General features: G+C 39.1%; 2 protein-coding genes across 2 annotated transcripts in view; one reads left to right on the forward strand and one right to left on the reverse strand.

Moving 5' to 3' along the window:
• Nucleotides 1-3,920: 3,920 nt before the first annotated feature.
• LOC125240324 (leucine-rich repeat-containing protein 34-like) lies at nt 3,921-5,440 on the reverse strand. Its single transcript, XM_048148211.1, has one exon. It carries the CDS (start codon nt 5,345-5,347, stop codon nt 3,971-3,973), a length of 1,377 nt encoding a protein of 458 aa, XP_048004168.1. The 5' UTR covers nt 5,348-5,440; the 3' UTR covers nt 3,921-3,970.
• Nucleotides 5,441-9,866: 4,426 nt separating this feature from the next.
• Nucleotides 9,867-18,396, forward strand: part of LOC125240323 (ankyrin-3-like) — a 37,541-nt gene continuing 29,011 nt past the window's right edge. Inside the window, exon 1 of the mRNA XM_048148207.1 lies at nt 9,867-9,899. Coding sequence (XP_048004164.1) covers nt 9,882-9,899 — 18 coding nt within the window. The 5' untranslated portion in view covers nt 9,867-9,881. The remainder of the gene's footprint in view (nt 9,900-18,396) is intronic.

The following is an 18,396-nucleotide window of genomic DNA, read 5'->3' on the forward strand; positions in this document are numbered from 1 at the left end:
AAATAGTTGAGAACCACATACTGCCAACAAATTCGCCTTTTTAACCGACTTCAAAAAAGGAGGAGGTTCTCAATTCGACTGAATGTTTTTTTTTTTTTTTTGTATGTATGTTATTCGATATCTCCGAGAATCGTGGACCGATTTTCAAAATTTTTTTTTTGATCGAACCGGTATAACCCCGAGATGGTCCCATTGGTACCAAGTCAGGGTCTGATGATGGGATCCTGGAGAAATCGAGGGAACTCTTCAAATGTTATAGGCACATGTAATGTTTTTAGTCTATTTTTCAAAGGTACAACAGTATTTACGTCTGATGATAATAATTTTATGTGGCTGAGCTGATGATGGAAGGTCAACTCCTCAATGGTTAGGAGTTAAAGGATAATTCTTTCACTACTGTACATGTATTCGGACTGATACATATAATATCACTAGGAACCACTGAAAATCAACAAATAAATAAACTTTTTAACAAAAAATAAAACCGCCTTCAAAAATAAGCGCGTTACAAAACACGGAGAAACTAAAAAGCCAAAAATAATAAACCTTTCAATTCAGATTTCTTATCGTATTGCAATAAGCTAAACATCCAAATTATAAACAAATCAATTATTTTTGGAGTCGGTACCAGCCTGTGTATGGTTGGGTGGGGCAAACAGGCAATAGCAAGGCGACGAACAGGTCTGGTACCGACTACAAAAATAATTGATTTGTTTATAATTTGGATGTTTAGCTTATTGCAATACGATAAGAAATCTGAATTGAAAGGTTTATTATTTTTGGCTTTTTAGTTTCTCCGTGTTTTGTAACGCGCTTATTTTTGAAGGCGGTTTTATTTTTTGTTAAAAAGTTTTTCTTGTCCTCATCCACTATATCATTTGCACTTAAACAGAATTCAAACCTTGTAATGTAGTTTTCCCAGCAGCCATTAGCCATATCAAATTCACCAAATTTAATACCCATTTTTTGCACTTTGCACTCAAAACCTCACAAAAACTCACTAACACAGTCTTTACACACGCTTTTACTACCAAATTGTCCCGTCGCCACTATTATATCGCGGAAATATCGCCGAAATTCGGGAGAGCACATGTGATTGCGTACCTGACAAATCCAGACTGGTTTTGTTGAAGTACCCTCATATTTCAATACACTACAGGAAGGAGAAATTATATGCATGGATACTCAATAATGGCTGAACCGATTTAGGTGAAATTGAATATTGAGATAGTTTGAGTTGCATGGAAGAATGTGGATTAGTTTTTATCCCAAAAAAATATTGCTTAGAAGTGGAAACAAAATTATAGGCTTATATGGAAAAATTAAAATTTTGAAAAAACCCCTGCAACATAGTACACCGATTTTCATGAAACATGGCTAAGAACACTCCCGACTAACTCGGCTTTCAGCCAAAAAAACTAAATCTAAATCGGTTCTACAATGCCACAGACAGACACAAACACACAGACAGACACGTCAAACTTAAATATTACGCCTTCGTTTTTGCATTGGGGGTTTAAAAAAAAATCTGAACTGAATTCGATGAAATCTAAGTCTACTCGTACCTACATCTTGGGTTTAGTTTAAAATAACACTAAACTTAGAACCTGAATTTAACAATTATCAACCATAGACATTGCTATCACTGAAGTTTCCCCCCACCCCCCATGCATCAAAACAGAATGGCTCCACTTCTTTCTGCAACATCGTGATATATTGACAAATTCTTACAATTTTTTATTCCACTAACCTAATTTAATTAAAAATTTGCAAACTTGATTATCATGAGAAGAATTTTGCACTCTGTTAATTGATGAGTACGAGAGATTTGGCCTCAAAACCTGTATTAAAGTAAAAATTCTTAGTAAGATGCTAAAATATGTTTATTTTCTTAAATAAGTGGTTGAGTTTTCAGAAAAAGCAACTACTTAAGGTAATTTCTTGTAACCTAAAGAAATCATTACAAGAGCTAACAAGCTCTTCATTCTTCAAAGATGTGCTTGATTTAGACTTTCACATGGAATAATTTAAATGATATTCAAATATTGCTATAAAACCCAAATGTATATTTGGAATTTTAGATACAACCACAAAACAGGTTTAGATCAGACATTTCACTGTTTAGTCGTATTTTTAATTATTTTCCAGATGCCAAGATATTTAGCATAAACACAAACATTCCTGGCAGAATTACTGGAATTTGAACAAGCAAGTAAAACCAAAAAACTTGTATAATTAATATTGGTATTTTATTTTAGATTCATGAAGGTATTTTTTACTTTGTCTCTGTGGGACTATCTTTCAAGCTAAAAATAGACAGTATTTTTAAAAGTACCTTCAATGCAGGGGGTAATCCTTGATGAATCAAAGTAAATCCATGTTTAGCACACACTTTCACAAAATTTCACTGTTTGACATGTTTTGACCACTTTTCTTCTCAAAATTCACAACACTTAAAAACAAAACTAGCTTTTTCAAATATTGGCGAAACGAGGAAATGAATGAGGAGCCAAAAGTCTAATCAAACACTTTTCAATGCAGGATGTTTATGAAAAACAAAACTGTTTTCTTTTGCACTCGCTTTAATGTTTTCGTTTTTGAAATAGTCCACGTAGACTCTCGAAAATCCTAAATAGCAAGCATTACATTTCACTGTTTAGTTTACCATAAACGCAATCTGGATTTTTAATGCCAGGATTTATTTGAATTTTAATAAATCTATCAATCTCACAGGCGCTGCGAGTTCACCCGCAACGGGAGTCAACAACCGTTTGACATTTCATTTTAGACACAACGCGACGCCATTTTGCTTCTAGTATTACCAGGTACAAGGATAGAAGCTCCCCATTTTCATCAAATATAATATTAATTTTCAAGGATCACAATGTTTTTTCAATAAAAACCAATTTTTGCAATTATTAATTACACTGAGTACATTATTAACAAATAATTATAAAAAGGACGTATTAAATTTATTTGTAGCTTCGTCATAGCGACAACTAGTGAGGACGATGTGTAACTTTACATAGAATTTCATAGTTACGCTTTTCCACCACAGATGTCGCTCATACATAGTTACAGCTATTGTCTCGCAGAGGGCGTAAAAATAAATCCACCAAATTTACTTTTCCAACTGTATTATTCATTACATCCGCAAATAAATATTTTTCCACCACAGATGTCGCTCATACATAGTTACAGCTATTGCCTCGCAGAGGGCGTAAAAATAAATCCACCAATTTACTTTTCCAACTTTATTATTCATTACATCCGCAAATAAATATTTTACATTTCCATAGCTTATATAATAAACAGGTACACTTTTAAAACGTAGGTACATTCCTATAATATATAATCTGAAAAGAATAAAATAACTTTTAATTTTCATCAATGACTAAAGCCATTAGCTTAGAGGATTGTGTGTCCTCCTGAATCCCAGGAAAAACGCATCCCTTCTTAGCCAGCTCATCGTAGGTAATTTCGTAGAGGTCAACGAACCCTGCCTTCTTGGCTGCTACTTGCGAAGCCTTGGCTGTGAAGACTGTTGCAGTCACTTTGATGCCGAGACTGCGGCAGAGGCTGATTCTGTAAATGTAAAAAACCGTTGAAAAACAGAAGTATTAACGGTCATTAGTCACAAAGATGAAAATATAAATGAAGTTATTCCAGTGACTTGACGAAAAAATCCAAAGAAATAAATAATAAGAAATCATAAAAAGAGATAAAATAGTATACTTACGCTAAGTAGAATTCAAAAGATGACTAAAAACCAAGCAGCTAAAAGATACAGTGCATAGTTGCATACCTTCCAGTAGAAACTCTTAGAGAGTCCTTTATGCGACATGTGCATAAGCAACATTCTCTGATGGAAAGCCACACATAAGTAACACAAAAGGCAAGTAATAAGGTAAAATAAACGATTCAAAAGGCAAATAATTTATTACAAATTACTAAAAAAAATCAAAATATTTTACAGTTTTAGTGCCCTAATAGTATTATACACTTTATCCAATTTCTGTCGGTGTTTACAATCAACTTTTACCGGTGCTTTCTCATGAATAACATTTCTTTTAATATGATATATCGGCTGCGCGTAGCCAAAGTCTAATTCACAATAATAAAAGTGTTTGTCTCGATTAGAAGGATTCGGGTAATATGCTGCGTGCAAAACTTCGTCCACTTCGTATACTTGGACGTCAATCGTATGTTGAAATAACGCCCCACTCATCAACATTCTCTCAATAACTTCACAGGCCACATGACCGATTTTATTTCCCCAAATATTTAAAAACCTTAAATAATAGGGTTTTTTTACCGAATTAAGCAAATCCAGAATTCCCCGCTCATTAATCCTGTTACGACTTACATCTAGGGCTCGAATTTTTGAGTATGGCAACCCGAAACTTAAAGCGCGCGCTCCAGTATCTTTTATATCGTTTCCCGCCAAATTTAGAAGAATTAGGTTAGGATTTTCGGCTAAATATTTCCCAAGTAATTCGGCCCCGTACTCACCTATGCTATTAAACCCCAAATCTAAATATAACAAAGTTTTATTGCATTTTAAACCCCTGACAAAGTACTCCATGTCGTGTCCAATGAATTGATTTTTTTGAAGATGCAATTCAATTAAGGTTTCATTTCTTTCCAATAAATATTCAATGTGATAAGCCAGCCATTTTGATTCATATGAATATCGGTTAAATAAAGGTATTATTCTACTAAAATCTAACACCTTTACTGTCTTGTTTGTTCCCTGGTCCGTTCTTAAGGCTGTGACTAGATGAGCGACGCTAGTTAAGGTCTGCCCTGTCTCTCCTATGTCACAGAACTCTACGCTTGCATTTTCTCTTAAAAACTTTGCAAAATACTCTCCACCCTTAGTGCCAATATCATTGCCGTTGATTCTTAAATATTTCAGTTTGATAAATTTGGCGTAATTAGCCAGTCTAAGCATGGATAACTCTGTTAATTCGTTGTTCATAATGTTCAAGTTTATCAAGCTAGATCGACCCTTAACCAGCAGTTTCTTTAATAATTTATAAAAGCCGACATCTGTGATCTGGTTGTAGCACAAGTCCAGCTTGGTAATTCTTCGTGGCAGCTCATTGATATAGTAGCATATTGCTCTTATATCGCTGTCTGTGATTCTCCTTGTATATCGGTCATAAATATCGTTCCCTCTTAGTACTAAATATCCAGAGCCATCAGAGTTTTTCTCCGTAAACAGTCCAAGTCTGATCTTGTTGATTTCGGTATCTTTTAAAGGCGGTGGATGACCTGTGATTTTTCTCACAACATGAGCTGTGTCGCATAAGCACTTTCGCTGAGATTTTGTTTTTGGCCCCATTTTTGATTAGGATAAAGAATAGATTCAAATAAATATAAACATTTAGCCAGATTACTAATTAAATGTAAGTAAATAAATAACTATGAAAGTGATTGTCAGTATAAGTCAAAATCTGTCAAAGTGGCATATAAACTTTTTGGTTGGCCTACTTATGATTTTTTTTCTTATCTGACATTCTGACATACAAGGAGGACGTGTACGTGTTTACTTATTTACGAAACGTCAGTTTTGGGATCCGAATAATTAATGTATTCTTAAATTCGGAGCAAGGTCCCTAGCTGACCAAAAACCCAGCAGAATAGGGGGAGATTCCGAAGGCTCGAAGTCTCCAGGTGGTAAGTGCTCAAACACACAACAAAAGTAGGTATAATAGCTGGGTCCACGCAGGGCAAGGCAAGTGTTCAGCCGAGGCACAGATTATTAATAAGTTACTAACGTAAAAAATCCTTCACTTGCCCGCAAAACGACAGATACGCTTTATTTAACTAATACTTACAAGTTACTACGTAAAATTCAGAAGAATAGTAGGTACATGCCACGCGACTACACAGGCGGGCGCGTGGCGCCTGTCGGCCACTTGTTACCTCGAGGCAACTGCTAGCGGGTAGGTCACACTTAACGCGCGATCGCGAGCGAGTGACGTAGGCCTGGCCGAGGCAACACGCACGTTTTGCTTGACTGTAGGCACGTCTACATTGAATATTTATGCCCGAGAACATTGCCTCACTCTGTGTGGACCCGGCTAAAACCTAGTTTTACGGTAACTATAAAAATGAATGGCATGATTGTCTTGTACTTTTGAAAAAAATTGTATTTATTAAATTAGTGTTAACATACAACAACATACATACAATCCTGCCATGCCAACGCCTGTATCCCATGAAGGGGTAGGCAGAACACGTGAAACTATTCAAGTTTCAGTGCCACTCTTGGCAAATAAGGGGTTGACAGAAAACGAAATTGTGACGTTTAACACTAATCACGTGTTAAATATGATCTATTAAGAAGTACATATTACATGTATAATTACTTTATTAAATGTTAAACAATTATAGCTTTAATAACAGCGGTTAGAAATCCCCACCCTAACGTAAATAAGAAAAGCTCGATGAGAGAAATGTCAAGGAATGGAAGCCATTATCTATTTATATGCTGATTGCATTCCCACTGCTATTGCAATACCAACGAGAGCCGGGAGAAGCTATACGGAACCATAGTACCGACGTTGCTTAAGGTGTATCCAAACTTGTACTGTTGTCGTTCGTTAGATACATCTACATACATTACGCCTATATTCCTTAAAGGGGTAGGCAGCGCACATGAAACTACTTAAGTTTCAGTACCACTCTTGTCATTAAGGGATTAAAAGAAAACGATTATGTTAAATTCACATAACACATATAACACATATTACGTGTGAATGGAGTATAACCCATAACCTGCATAACGCCCCTGTGTTCTTCATCTGGGTACGTAGCCAAATGCACAAATGCTTACGACAATATCGTCATCGAGACTGAGCCAGACTGCGATTCCATCGGCGTCTATCGTCAATGTATTATTATTTATTTATTTATATGTCTAGGTAGATAACCCTCGACGCAAAAACGACGGGGTGTTATAAGTTTGACGTGTCTGTCTACCTGTCTGTGTGTATGTCTGTCTGTGGCATCGTAGCTCCTGAACGGATGAACCGATTTACACTTAGTTTTTTTTTTTGTCTGAAAGCTGAGTTAGTCGGGAGTGTGCTTTGCCATGTTTTATGAAAATCGGTCCACTACGTCGCGGTCGTGGTTTTTTTTTTAATTTTTAATTTTGTGGTTATCTTTGCTACGTTACTGATTTTCTTCATAGTCTACTCTGCTCGGGACTATGCAAGCATGTAGAATAAGGAACTCAATAAAGAAGGAATTTTGTGGCGCGGATAACGCGTGAAATGGAATTCTAATCGCAAAGGAATCAATAGTAATGAGATATGGTGTCGTTCTCCTTATTTATTAAACAAATAATGCAACAAAAATTACTTATACTTAAATGAAATCTGCAATTTAAGAATAGAATTATAATATAACGAATTATTCATACCACATTATACAATTATACATGTAAGTACCCATACTAGGGGGAATTTCTTTCACTTTATTTTCCTAGAGCTGCGTTTTCACTTAGTCTTCCGAACAGTTCTGACCGAGCATTTGTTCGTTGCGCAGATGAAAACACTTGACTTCCATGTCTTCCATACATCGGTGCACGAACGAACGAATGCTCGCTCAGAATACTAAGTGAAATCGCAGCTTATGTGACATAGACAGGATCCTTCAGGATCACCTTGATACCCCCCCCCCCCCCCTCCACTCTGAGTCTACTATCAGGTCAGGTATTTTTTCACGCCGTACTTCCCTAACACGGCTACTCCTCACGACAACGTGTCGTCATTTTCATACCTAACCCTCAGGATCTCCTTGGCGACGCCGAGCCCCCTTCACTCGGGGTCTTTCACTAGGTCAGGTATTTGTCCACGCCGTGCTTCTCTAACACTACTGCTAACGACAACGTGTCGTCATTCATACCTAGCCTTCAGGATCTCCTTGGCGACGCCGAGCCCCCTTCACTCGGGGTCTTTCACTAGGTCAGGTCAGGTACTTGTCCACGGCGTGCTTCTCTAACACTACTGCTAACGACAACGTGTCGTCATTCATACCTAGCCTTCAGGATCTCCTTGGCGACGCCGAGCCCCCTTCACTCGGGGTCTTTCACTAGGTCAGGTACTTGTCCACGGCGTGCTTCTCTAACACTACTGCTTGACAACGTGTCGTCATTCATACCTAGCCTTCAGGATCTCCTTGGCGACGCCGAGCTCCCACTCGGGGTCTTTCACCAGGCCAGGTACTTGTCTACGCCGTGCTTCTCTAACACTACTCCTCACGACAACGTGTCGTCATTGATACCTAGCCTTCAGGATCTCCTTGGCAACACCGAGCCCCCTCCACTCCGGGTCTACCACCAATCCGTACGCCGTCAGATACTTGTCCACGCCATACTTCTCGAACACGTCCACTCCTCGGGTCACCAGGTCCACGGCGCCGAATAGCTGCGCCCAGATTTTATCGTCCGTCTGCAAATAATATTAAATGCTCTTAATATCTTTATTTACATGAACATATGACGACCGGTCTGGCTCAGTCGGTAGTGACCCTGCCTGCTAAGCCGCGGTCCTGGGTTCGAATCCCGGTAAGGGCATTTATTTGTGCGATGAACACAGATATTTGTTCCTGAGTCATGGATGTTTTCTATGTATATAAGTATGTATTTATTTATTTAAGTATTATTTATTTTATTTTATTTATATTGACATAATTATATAAGAAACTAAGACTAAACTTAAAAGCTAGCTGATGTCTAAAATAGGCCATTAAATTAGAAGATAGTTCATTAGACTGCTGAAATTTAAGTCTCTATAGGACTCTAGTCTCTAAAATACCTCTGCAAAGTTTTTGGGACTAAAGGATGACGTGCGGCTTGAATTCCCAATGTATTACTTGTTATATTGATTTAAACTAACACAATTCGTAATTTCAATCAAAATGAAGGGCAAGGGATTTCATCTTCGTGGAATCCAGTGATTAGCAAGTGTAAACGTGAGAAAACTTCCCGTCTCATACCATCGGATGTCGTGAGTGTTGTATGTAGGCAGAGTGGCAACCCTAGCGTAAAAGTGACTGATGACAATCAAGTGCGGGTAGTTCGAAAAACTCGTACAGCTAGAAGATGTTGATACAACTCCCAGCCAGTCTACCCGTGACCACGGACGTAATGTCATGTCCGAAACGTCGGGTTAAATATAAAACGTAAGTTTTACGCGATTAAGTCCCGTTTTAATTTAATAGTATTACTTGTTGTTATGAATAAATACCTATGTTCTCAAATCATACACTAAATAGAGTCATTTGTAAGACATAACGACTAACTTTTACTGTCTATAGGAGCAACCCTAAGCTCGTTCGTGATACATTGATACATTTATCTACATAATTATATAAAGACTGCTGTCATGCACGTTGACAACAACAACGACCTCCTCATCCATTATGCCAACGACGCGTTGTTGTTCTTTGGTATTAAGAATTTACGAGTAAGACCCACCTGGAAAGGCTCGTCCTTGTCTCCTTACAGACGACCGAAAGCTCGTTGACACCAACAACTAAGTATTCCGTAGTCCGACGACAACAACGATACGTTGTCATTCTTGGCATTAGAACCCACTTTGGAAAGGGTCCTCTTAACAGACGACCGCCACGCCAGCAAGTTGACACCGACAACGCCATGATCCGTGGCGTATATAAACAACACACTGTCGTTCGGAATTAAGTCACTAACCTGGAAGGGTTCATCCTTGTCCTCTTTACAGACGACGGCGAGCACGTTAGCGCCAACGACGACTCCGTCGTCAGTGACGCACACTAACGACACGTTGTCGTTCAGCGTCTTGCGCCACAGCTGTTCCAGCTCCTGCATCGCTGATGGGTACTTCTCGATGCCTGAGGAATTTAAGGTAAATTATTACGTTATTTTAACTTATAGCTTTTAATATACTCGCTGAAACTGTTATTTTTCGGTCAATCCTTTTTTCGGACGATCAAAAAGCCGAAAAGTACCAATGATGAAGTTTAGTTTGCACAGATCTGAAGTTAAATTCTGGACTCTCAAGGAGCCTACAAAAAGTTTAACTCATTAAGTCCAATATAACTTGTAAGGAGGTTCATCCCTAGTGAAATATGTCCTCAGCAATGTTACAACCTGAAGAGGTCTGACTGGAGTAAAATCCTGAACCCTCAGGGAGCCTATCCACTGTATAACTTAAATGTAACTTGCCAATATACTTGCAAAGAGGCTCATTCCTGGTGAAATACGACCACAGCAATGTCATGACTCATAGAAGTCCGGAAGTCAAACTATGAACCCTCGGATCCCTGAGCCCTCAAAGATCCTATCAACACTGTTTGTGGTAATACCTCTATAATTGATTAAGCTCACCAATATACTTTCAAGGCGGCTCATCTCTAATGAAATACGTCTTCAGCAACGTCACAGGCATCACATAGCCTATTCATAGAAGTGTGGAGTCAAATCATGGACCCTGAGATATCCTTACAACACTGCTCATGACAGTATAATTGATTAAAATTACCAATATATTTGCAAGGAGCCTCATCTCTAGTAAAATGTAACCCTCAGTAATGTCACAGCTGTCTCATAGAAGTCTGGAGTCAAATCCTAAACCCTCACGGGTCTTACCAACAATTAACAGTAGTATAATGATGAAGCTTGCGGAGAAGCGGACGGAGTGGCGAAAGTGCGTTGGAGATGGTCGCAAGTTCGTCGATGAGACCTGGTTTGCGGCAATTGCTGACAAAAGGGAAAGAAGATACCATAGCGAAACGTCGCAATCGGTTGCAAGCTTCCCTTGTCAACTATGTGGCAAAATATGTCGCTCTCGCATAGGTCTCTTTAGTCATCAAAAGCGATGTCTCTCGGACCATAAATCGTCAGAAATAGACGCTAAGGCCAGTAGTAGTAAGGACGAAACTCACCAATATACTTGCAAGGGGGTTCATCTCTAGTAAAGTACGTTCTCAGTAATGTCACAGCTGGTTCATAGAAGTCTGTAGTCAAATCCTGTACCCTGAGGTTGACGCCTCGGGCGGTGAAACGGTGCCACACGGTTGTGGTGCTGGGTGGGCGGGAAAACGGCATCCTGGTGGTGTTTATAGGAATTTCAAATGCGTAATGTGTAAACAAATAATCATCTTCACTTTTGATCTTACTGCATAGCGGTAGCCTAGCGGTAAGTACGTGCGACTTTCGTTCCGGAGGTCGCGGGTTCTAATCCCGGCTCGCACCAATAAGTTTTTCGGAATTTATGTGCGAAATATCATTTACTATTTGCCAGTCGCTTTTCGGTGAAGGAAAACATCGCGAGGAAACCGGACTGATTCCAATAAGGTCTAGTTTACCCTTCGGGTTGGAAGGTCAGATGGGAGTCGCTTTCGTAAAAACTAGTGCTTACGCCAAATCTTGGGATTAGTTGTCAAAGCAGACCCCAGGCTCCCATGAGCCGTGGCAAATGCCGGGATAACGCAAGGAGGATGATGATGATTTTGATCTTACTACAATACTCTGTTGAAACTTATTGCGCGTGTAATTCGAATTTAAAGTCTTATTACTGAATGTTTAATCTGCAAATAGACCACAAGAGTTATATAAGTGTCTCTAGAGTTCAGGAAATAGGGCATCTGAAGAGCAGCAGCGCGGAGGAAAGTCTCATAAGTTTAAACAGAAGAGGATTTTAGGTAAGTATGTAACTACATATATTAAGTTAATATTATTTTGAAATACTCTAAAATAAGAAATTTGAGCAAAATCTGAGGTCTCACATTAATCTCATTACACGTTTAATTGTCATAAAATATTTGCACTATATTGAATAAACTGACACAGCGGCTTTATAGCAATCGAGAAAGTGAGACGTTTTACTAAACTCGCTCACATACTTATTAGGAAATATGGGAATTGTACTCAACTTTATAGCCGTCGCGCAGTTTCCATACAAGTTGCAATCGTGTTGCAGTATGTCTAACCCATGGCACAACATCTTAGCTGAAGTTACACCTGTAAGTTATAGCTGTATGTTTTGAAACAAAGGTATATGCAAGAAAGAGATGCAGATATTCGCCACTCACTCTTACCCATAGTTGCGTCTCAAAACTTACATACATACATACAATCACGCCTGTATCCAATAAAGGGGTAGGCAGAACACATGGAACCACTAAAGCTTCAGTGCCACTCTTGGCAAATAAGGGGTTGAAAGAAAACGAAACAGAACAAAAAGAAACGTCTCAAAACTTGCAAGTGTAATTCAGCTTTTATCGGCAACAGTATTAAGTTTTGAAGATAGTTAATCAGTGTACTAACCTTATATGGAATCGGGACAGACAGACGGCAGTCTCGTTCGTAGCTCGGGGCTGAGTGAGGTGTTTAAGGGATGCTCCCGGCTTGGGCACACAGGGCCCAGTTTGTGTCACTTGCAGAAATTGAAAAATGTCTACGCTATGGTTTTTCATTACCATTATTTTTTGACACCATAAAGTCTATATACATACATAGATACAAGCACGCCCGTTTCCCAGAGGGGTAGGCAGAGATCACGGATTTCCATTTGCCACAATCCTGACAAACCACTTTCGCTTCACACTTTCATAACGTTTCTCATGTATGCTTGTCGGTTTCGAGTACTGACCTGACCTTTTTGCAATATTTCCACGATTTGGTTAAGAAAAGTTCGCCTAGGTCATCCACTTCCAACTGACCCTTACACCATAAAGTACCTATACGCTTCTTAATTTAAATTCTTAGTTATGAACCCCGATTATGCGAAAGTATGTGTGGTTGTGATAATCTTATGTCTGTCTGTGATACGTACATCGGTATTTTATGAATTCTGATGTGTACGCATTGTCTACATTTATACCTATTGTAGTCTACCGACTGCGCCATTTAAATGTAGGCTGCGCTGCGCGGGCGGCAGTAACAGGCTTCCCGGGCTGCGACCGCCAAATACCTCACGTGTTCTGAACCTGAAATGTTGTTTAGTAGATAGCTATTGTAAACTAAATCACAATAATTATCATCCCAACTCATTTGTGATTTTGGATTCCCTGGAAAGTTTTAGCCTGGGAGGCAATTTCAAACGCATTACATGCATCCTGAAAGCCCGCAATTTCACAGTAACATGGATACCTCAACTAAACTGACTGAAGGCGTACCATAATAAGGTATACATTTTATGAAACTGTATCATGTTACAGTGAGTTTTAAATTTGTTGTGTTTGAACACTTTAAACGAACGTTTAACACCGTTGCTCCTTGTAAGAAATAGTATTTTATACAATCGTGATATAATACAAAGCCTTTCAGTCGAGTACCATGTTTAGGCCACGAAGCTTGCTGAGTGGCCTAATAGTACGGTACGAGAGTGAAAAGCTTAATTATATCACTATTGTATACAATACTTTTTCTACGAGTCATCATCTTCATCATCAATTGACGGAAATATCATCATTCATGCAAGTTAATAAAATTAATGTTAATAGAGTCGTTCACCGTTGTATCAACATCGAATTACCTAGCAACCAATTGTTTGTAATAACCGTCTCTGATTGGCCGATAACGCGACAGATAAAAAAAAACCGGCCAAGAGCGTGTCGGGCCACGCTCAGTGTAGGGTTCCGTAGTTTTTCGTATTTTTCTCAAAAACTACTGAACCTATCAAGTTCAAAACAATTTTCCTAGAAAGTCTTTATAAAGTTCTACTTTTGTGTTTTTTAGGGTTCCGTAGTCAACTAGGAACCCTTATAGTTTCGCCATGTCTGTCTGTCCGTCCGTCCGTCCGTCCGTCCGTCCGTCCGTCCGTCCGTCCGTCCGTCCGTCCGTCCGTCCGTCCGCGGATAATCTCAGTAACCGTAAGCACTAGAAAGCTGAAATTTGGTACCAATATGTATATCAATCACGGCAACAAAGTGCAAAAATAAAAAATGGAAAAAATTTTTTATTTGGGTACCCCCCATACATGTAAAGTGGGGGCTGATATTTTTTTTCATTCCAACCCCAACGTGTGATATATTGTTGGATAGGTATTTAAAAATGAATAAGGGTTTACTAAGATCGTTTTTTGATAATATTAATATTTTCGGAAATAATCGCTCCTAAAGGAAAAAAAAGTGCGTCCCCCCCCCTCTTACTTTTGAACCATATGTTTAAAAAATATGAAAAAAATCACAAAAGTAGAACTTTATAAAGACTTTCTAGGAAAATTGTTTTGAACTTGATAGGTTCAGTAGTTTTTGAGAAAAATACGGAAAACTACGGAACCCTACACTGAGCGTGCCCGACACGCTCTTGGCCGGTTTTTTTTCTACTCAAAATATCGAATAAGTTCATATTATTGTGAGAAGGAAACGACAAATAGATTTGCGCACAATTTGAAAACAAAGATCTCATACATCTAAACATGACACTGTCTTGCTTCTCATGTAGTTCATAAGACAAAACAAACATGTTTACAGCAAATTCTTGTCATTCGTTGAACTCATAAAGGTATTTTTAGGTCAAATTGCTATGAAAACGTTTTCTTCTCAAAATATTGTCTTTGAATTTCTGCCGGCCTAGCCAAAATGATAATCGCTGATGCTAGACTCCAATCGAAACGCAGTATGGGTCTTTCGCACAAAGATCGATAGAGCTAGCTGCGATAATGATGTTAGCGTAAGTGTTTGTGCATTTGGCTATACATAGCTATACATAGCCGGCGAAATAAAAATCTTGCCCATTTATATCCGATAATTCTCCTACATAGTGAACAAAGTTCTGACATGATGTGTATGTATATATGGATGATGTCGCATCAGGCGCATGTACATGCGTCACAAACAATTTGATAATAATAAATATGTATATCGAAAATCATTGATCAGATCATCAATAATGAGGAAGCAAGCTGACGTTTTATCACGCCGCGCGCCATTGCCGCCATTACAACCGCCTCCTGTCACTGTCAAATCAAAACACAGGTTGGAGTTAGCGACATCTGTCGTAACCTTTCAGAGTGTCTCATTAGATCACGAATGGCCATCCCAGTGTACCCCCGGCCTAGTCAGGTGTCGTCACGATTTAATCTCCCGGATAACTGGCATAGCCAGCAGATAATTTGAGGCGGCCCCGAAGATGCCTTTCTTATTTAAGTTATTTATTCCTTAGGTTTGCTCGGCAATATAGGGCAGGTGGTGTGAAATCAATTTGATCTGCATGTTCGTACGTACATACGTATCTATATCTACCGTAATAATGTCTGTTTCACACACATATATCACATGTAACTGTCTGACCTTGACATTTTCTAGGGGGAGTTAACTGCGATTTCTAGGTTAGTCCCATTTTTACAATGTGCTGCTCAGTATTACCTTTGCATTATTATTGCAGATGACTAATAAACAGTAAACATCCTGTACTCTACTGTAGTCCAAACAAGGTATTTCCTGAAAGTGGGCTAAGCAGTAATTTTAAATAAAATAAATGTAAGCGGCGAGCAAGAACGGTAGCGGCACAAAGCATATTACGTGAGGCCGTCCTTTTCGCACTATTTGTAAATTTAATCAACCAACATTCTACTCAAAATAAATCGATAAGAATAACTAAGAAGGCACAAGTTGTTTATATTAAACTAGCTTTTGCCCGCGGCTTCGCTCGCGTTAGAAAGAGACACAAAGTAGCCTATGTCACTCTCCATCCCTTCAACTAAATCCACTTAAAAAATCACGTCAATTCGTCGCTCTGTTTTGCCGTGAAAGACGGACAAACAATCAGACACACACACTTTTCCATTTATAATATTGGTATGGATAAATTCCATGTAAAAAATATTGAAATATAGACCTAATAGCGACTCATTACTTTTTGTTCCTTGACGGTCTGGCCGTAGGTGACCCGATCCATACTAACTGGCTAGTTGGATATAATTTTAGCGATGGTCGTTCGGGGAATGGGGCCAACAAAGAATTTTCACAGTGGCCGTTCGGAGAATTGGACGTAGAAAGAATTCCAACAGTGGTCTATCGGGGAAACGGTCGGACGAGGAAACAGCCGAACCAAGAAATGGCCTATATAGGAATTTGCATGGTGGTCGTTTGGGGAAGTGGCCGTAGGTGACCGAATCCCTACCGGATTCTACGTCTACTTCAGTTTATAAATTGTGAGTGTCAGTTGATCCGTGTCTATTGTTTAATGATTGTTTACTATTTTTAAGGATCTGCGTATGAAGTTCGTTGATCGCTTGCAAGTCATAAGACTGGGATTAACACGTGTCAATAACGTTCGGAATAGACGAAATAACAAATACGAACATGGACAAGGACTTTTGGTACTACGTCGGTGGCAAACAAGCATGTGCCCCGCCTGGTGGTAAACACGCCTATGGATTCTTTGAGATGTTACATAGGCGTTACCGACCTTAACTATATTATTATGAGTCTATTGTGTCCTACTGCTGGATAAATATATCGACCAACAACGATCATCAACGGTCATCAACGATCGGTCGTTTGCGGCCCTGAACCAACGTCTTCCCGCGATATTCTCCTCTTCCCGCGATGATCTTAGATCCTAAGCTGGGGCCTTCCCACACTGGGTCTTGAACCTACAGCCTACCTCTTATGAGAATACGTGAGTTTAAGTGTGTACGAAGAAAGTAAAAGGGGGGGGGGGGGAGGGTGTAAAAAGGGAGGGTCAGTTGGAGGTGGAAGACCTAGGCGATCTCTTCTCGATCTCGACCAAATCGGGAAAATATCGCAATAACCTAACCACAAAATTAAAATTTTGAAAAAACCCCCGACCGCGACCTAGTGAACCGATTTTCATGAAACATAGCTAAGAACACTCCCGACTACTTAACTCAGCTTTCAGACAAAAAAACCGGCCAAGTGCGAGTCGGGCTCGCGCACAAAGGGTTCCGTAGCAGCAAATATAATAAACTTATTATGTCAATTTATACACCTGCCAAAATTACAGTTAAATCAACCTATCTCAAAAACTATAAGAGATACTTTGATCAAACCAAAAATCGTTGAAAGAGTTAATTAGCATGCATCACCTCTATTTTTTTTAGAATTTTATACCCCGTAGTTATAAAAATAGAGGGGGGGGGACATACTTTTTACGACTTTGAGAGCTGATATCTCAAAAACCGTTCACTTTAAGAAAAATGTTTTTTAGAAAACTTTATATCATTTTAAAAGACCTTTCCATTGATACCCCACACGGGTATGTACATCGAAAAAAAAAATTTTCATCCCTCAGTTACATGTATGGGGGCCCCACCCCCAATTCTTTTTTTTTACTATTTAGTGTCATAATTTTGTAGCGGTTCATACAACACATATTCCCATCAAATTTCATCACTGTAGTACTTATAGTTTCCGAGTAAATCGGCTGTGACAGACGGACAGACGGACAGACGGACAGACGGACAGACGGACATGACGAAACTATAAGGGTTCCGTTTTTGCCATTTTGGCTACGGAACCCTAAAAACTAAATCAAAATCGGTTTATCCGTTCGAGAGCTACGATGCCACAGACAGACACACACACAGACAGACAGACAGACAGACAGACAGACAAACAGACAGACAGACAGACAGACATACACACAGACAGACACGTCAAACTTATAACACCCCTTCGTTTTTGCGTCGGGGGTAGGGAATGCAAACCGGTAAACCGGTTTACCGGTTTCCCGGTAATTTTGCCAAATTTGGGTTCGGTAAATTACCGGTAAATATACTCAAAAACCGGTTTTTTACCGAAATTTAAATTAACTTAAAAATTACTACAAAAAGCACTTCTGTCGATGTTTCTTCGTAAATAAACACTTCTGGTAATCACTTTATTTAGTAATAATTCGTTTTCCACATGAAAACGTTTATTTTTTGTATATATTGTGGTATTGAAAACATGTCTGTTATATTTTACCCACTGTAATACGTCGACAGTCAATACGCGCGAGAGGGATGACTGGTTGTCGTTTCATAAACGTACCTAAGTACAATATGTCTGCCGACATGTTTCGTGGCATATGGAGAGTATGGAGATCCATCATCAGGCATGAGCTCTTGCAGCGGCTAGAGGCCGTAAATTGTTGCCTGCACTGTGCGTGCCTGCATAGTCGGTTCCAAGATAAAAAAATCCTGATTTCTATAAAACCAACAAGTTTGGACTGTGGATAATCAGTTCACTATCCACAGTTGGGTTTATAAACTCCAAATTTAGACCCCGAATGAAGGATAAGACCATTAATTCACTCATTGTTATTTAAATATTTGATTAGCTTTTAAGAAAAGACCCCCTCCTCCTCGCCATGGTATCTTCATTGCTGAGGGTCGTGAAGTCCCAATATAATCAGTTTTATTCTGACTTTCTGTTCCGGTTCTGAAGTTG

This window comes from Leguminivora glycinivorella, chromosome 27 (genome assembly GCF_023078275.1).
Source record: "Leguminivora glycinivorella isolate SPB_JAAS2020 chromosome 27, LegGlyc_1.1, whole genome shotgun sequence".
NCBI classification, from domain to species: Eukaryota; Metazoa; Arthropoda; class Insecta; order Lepidoptera; family Tortricidae; genus Leguminivora; species Leguminivora glycinivorella.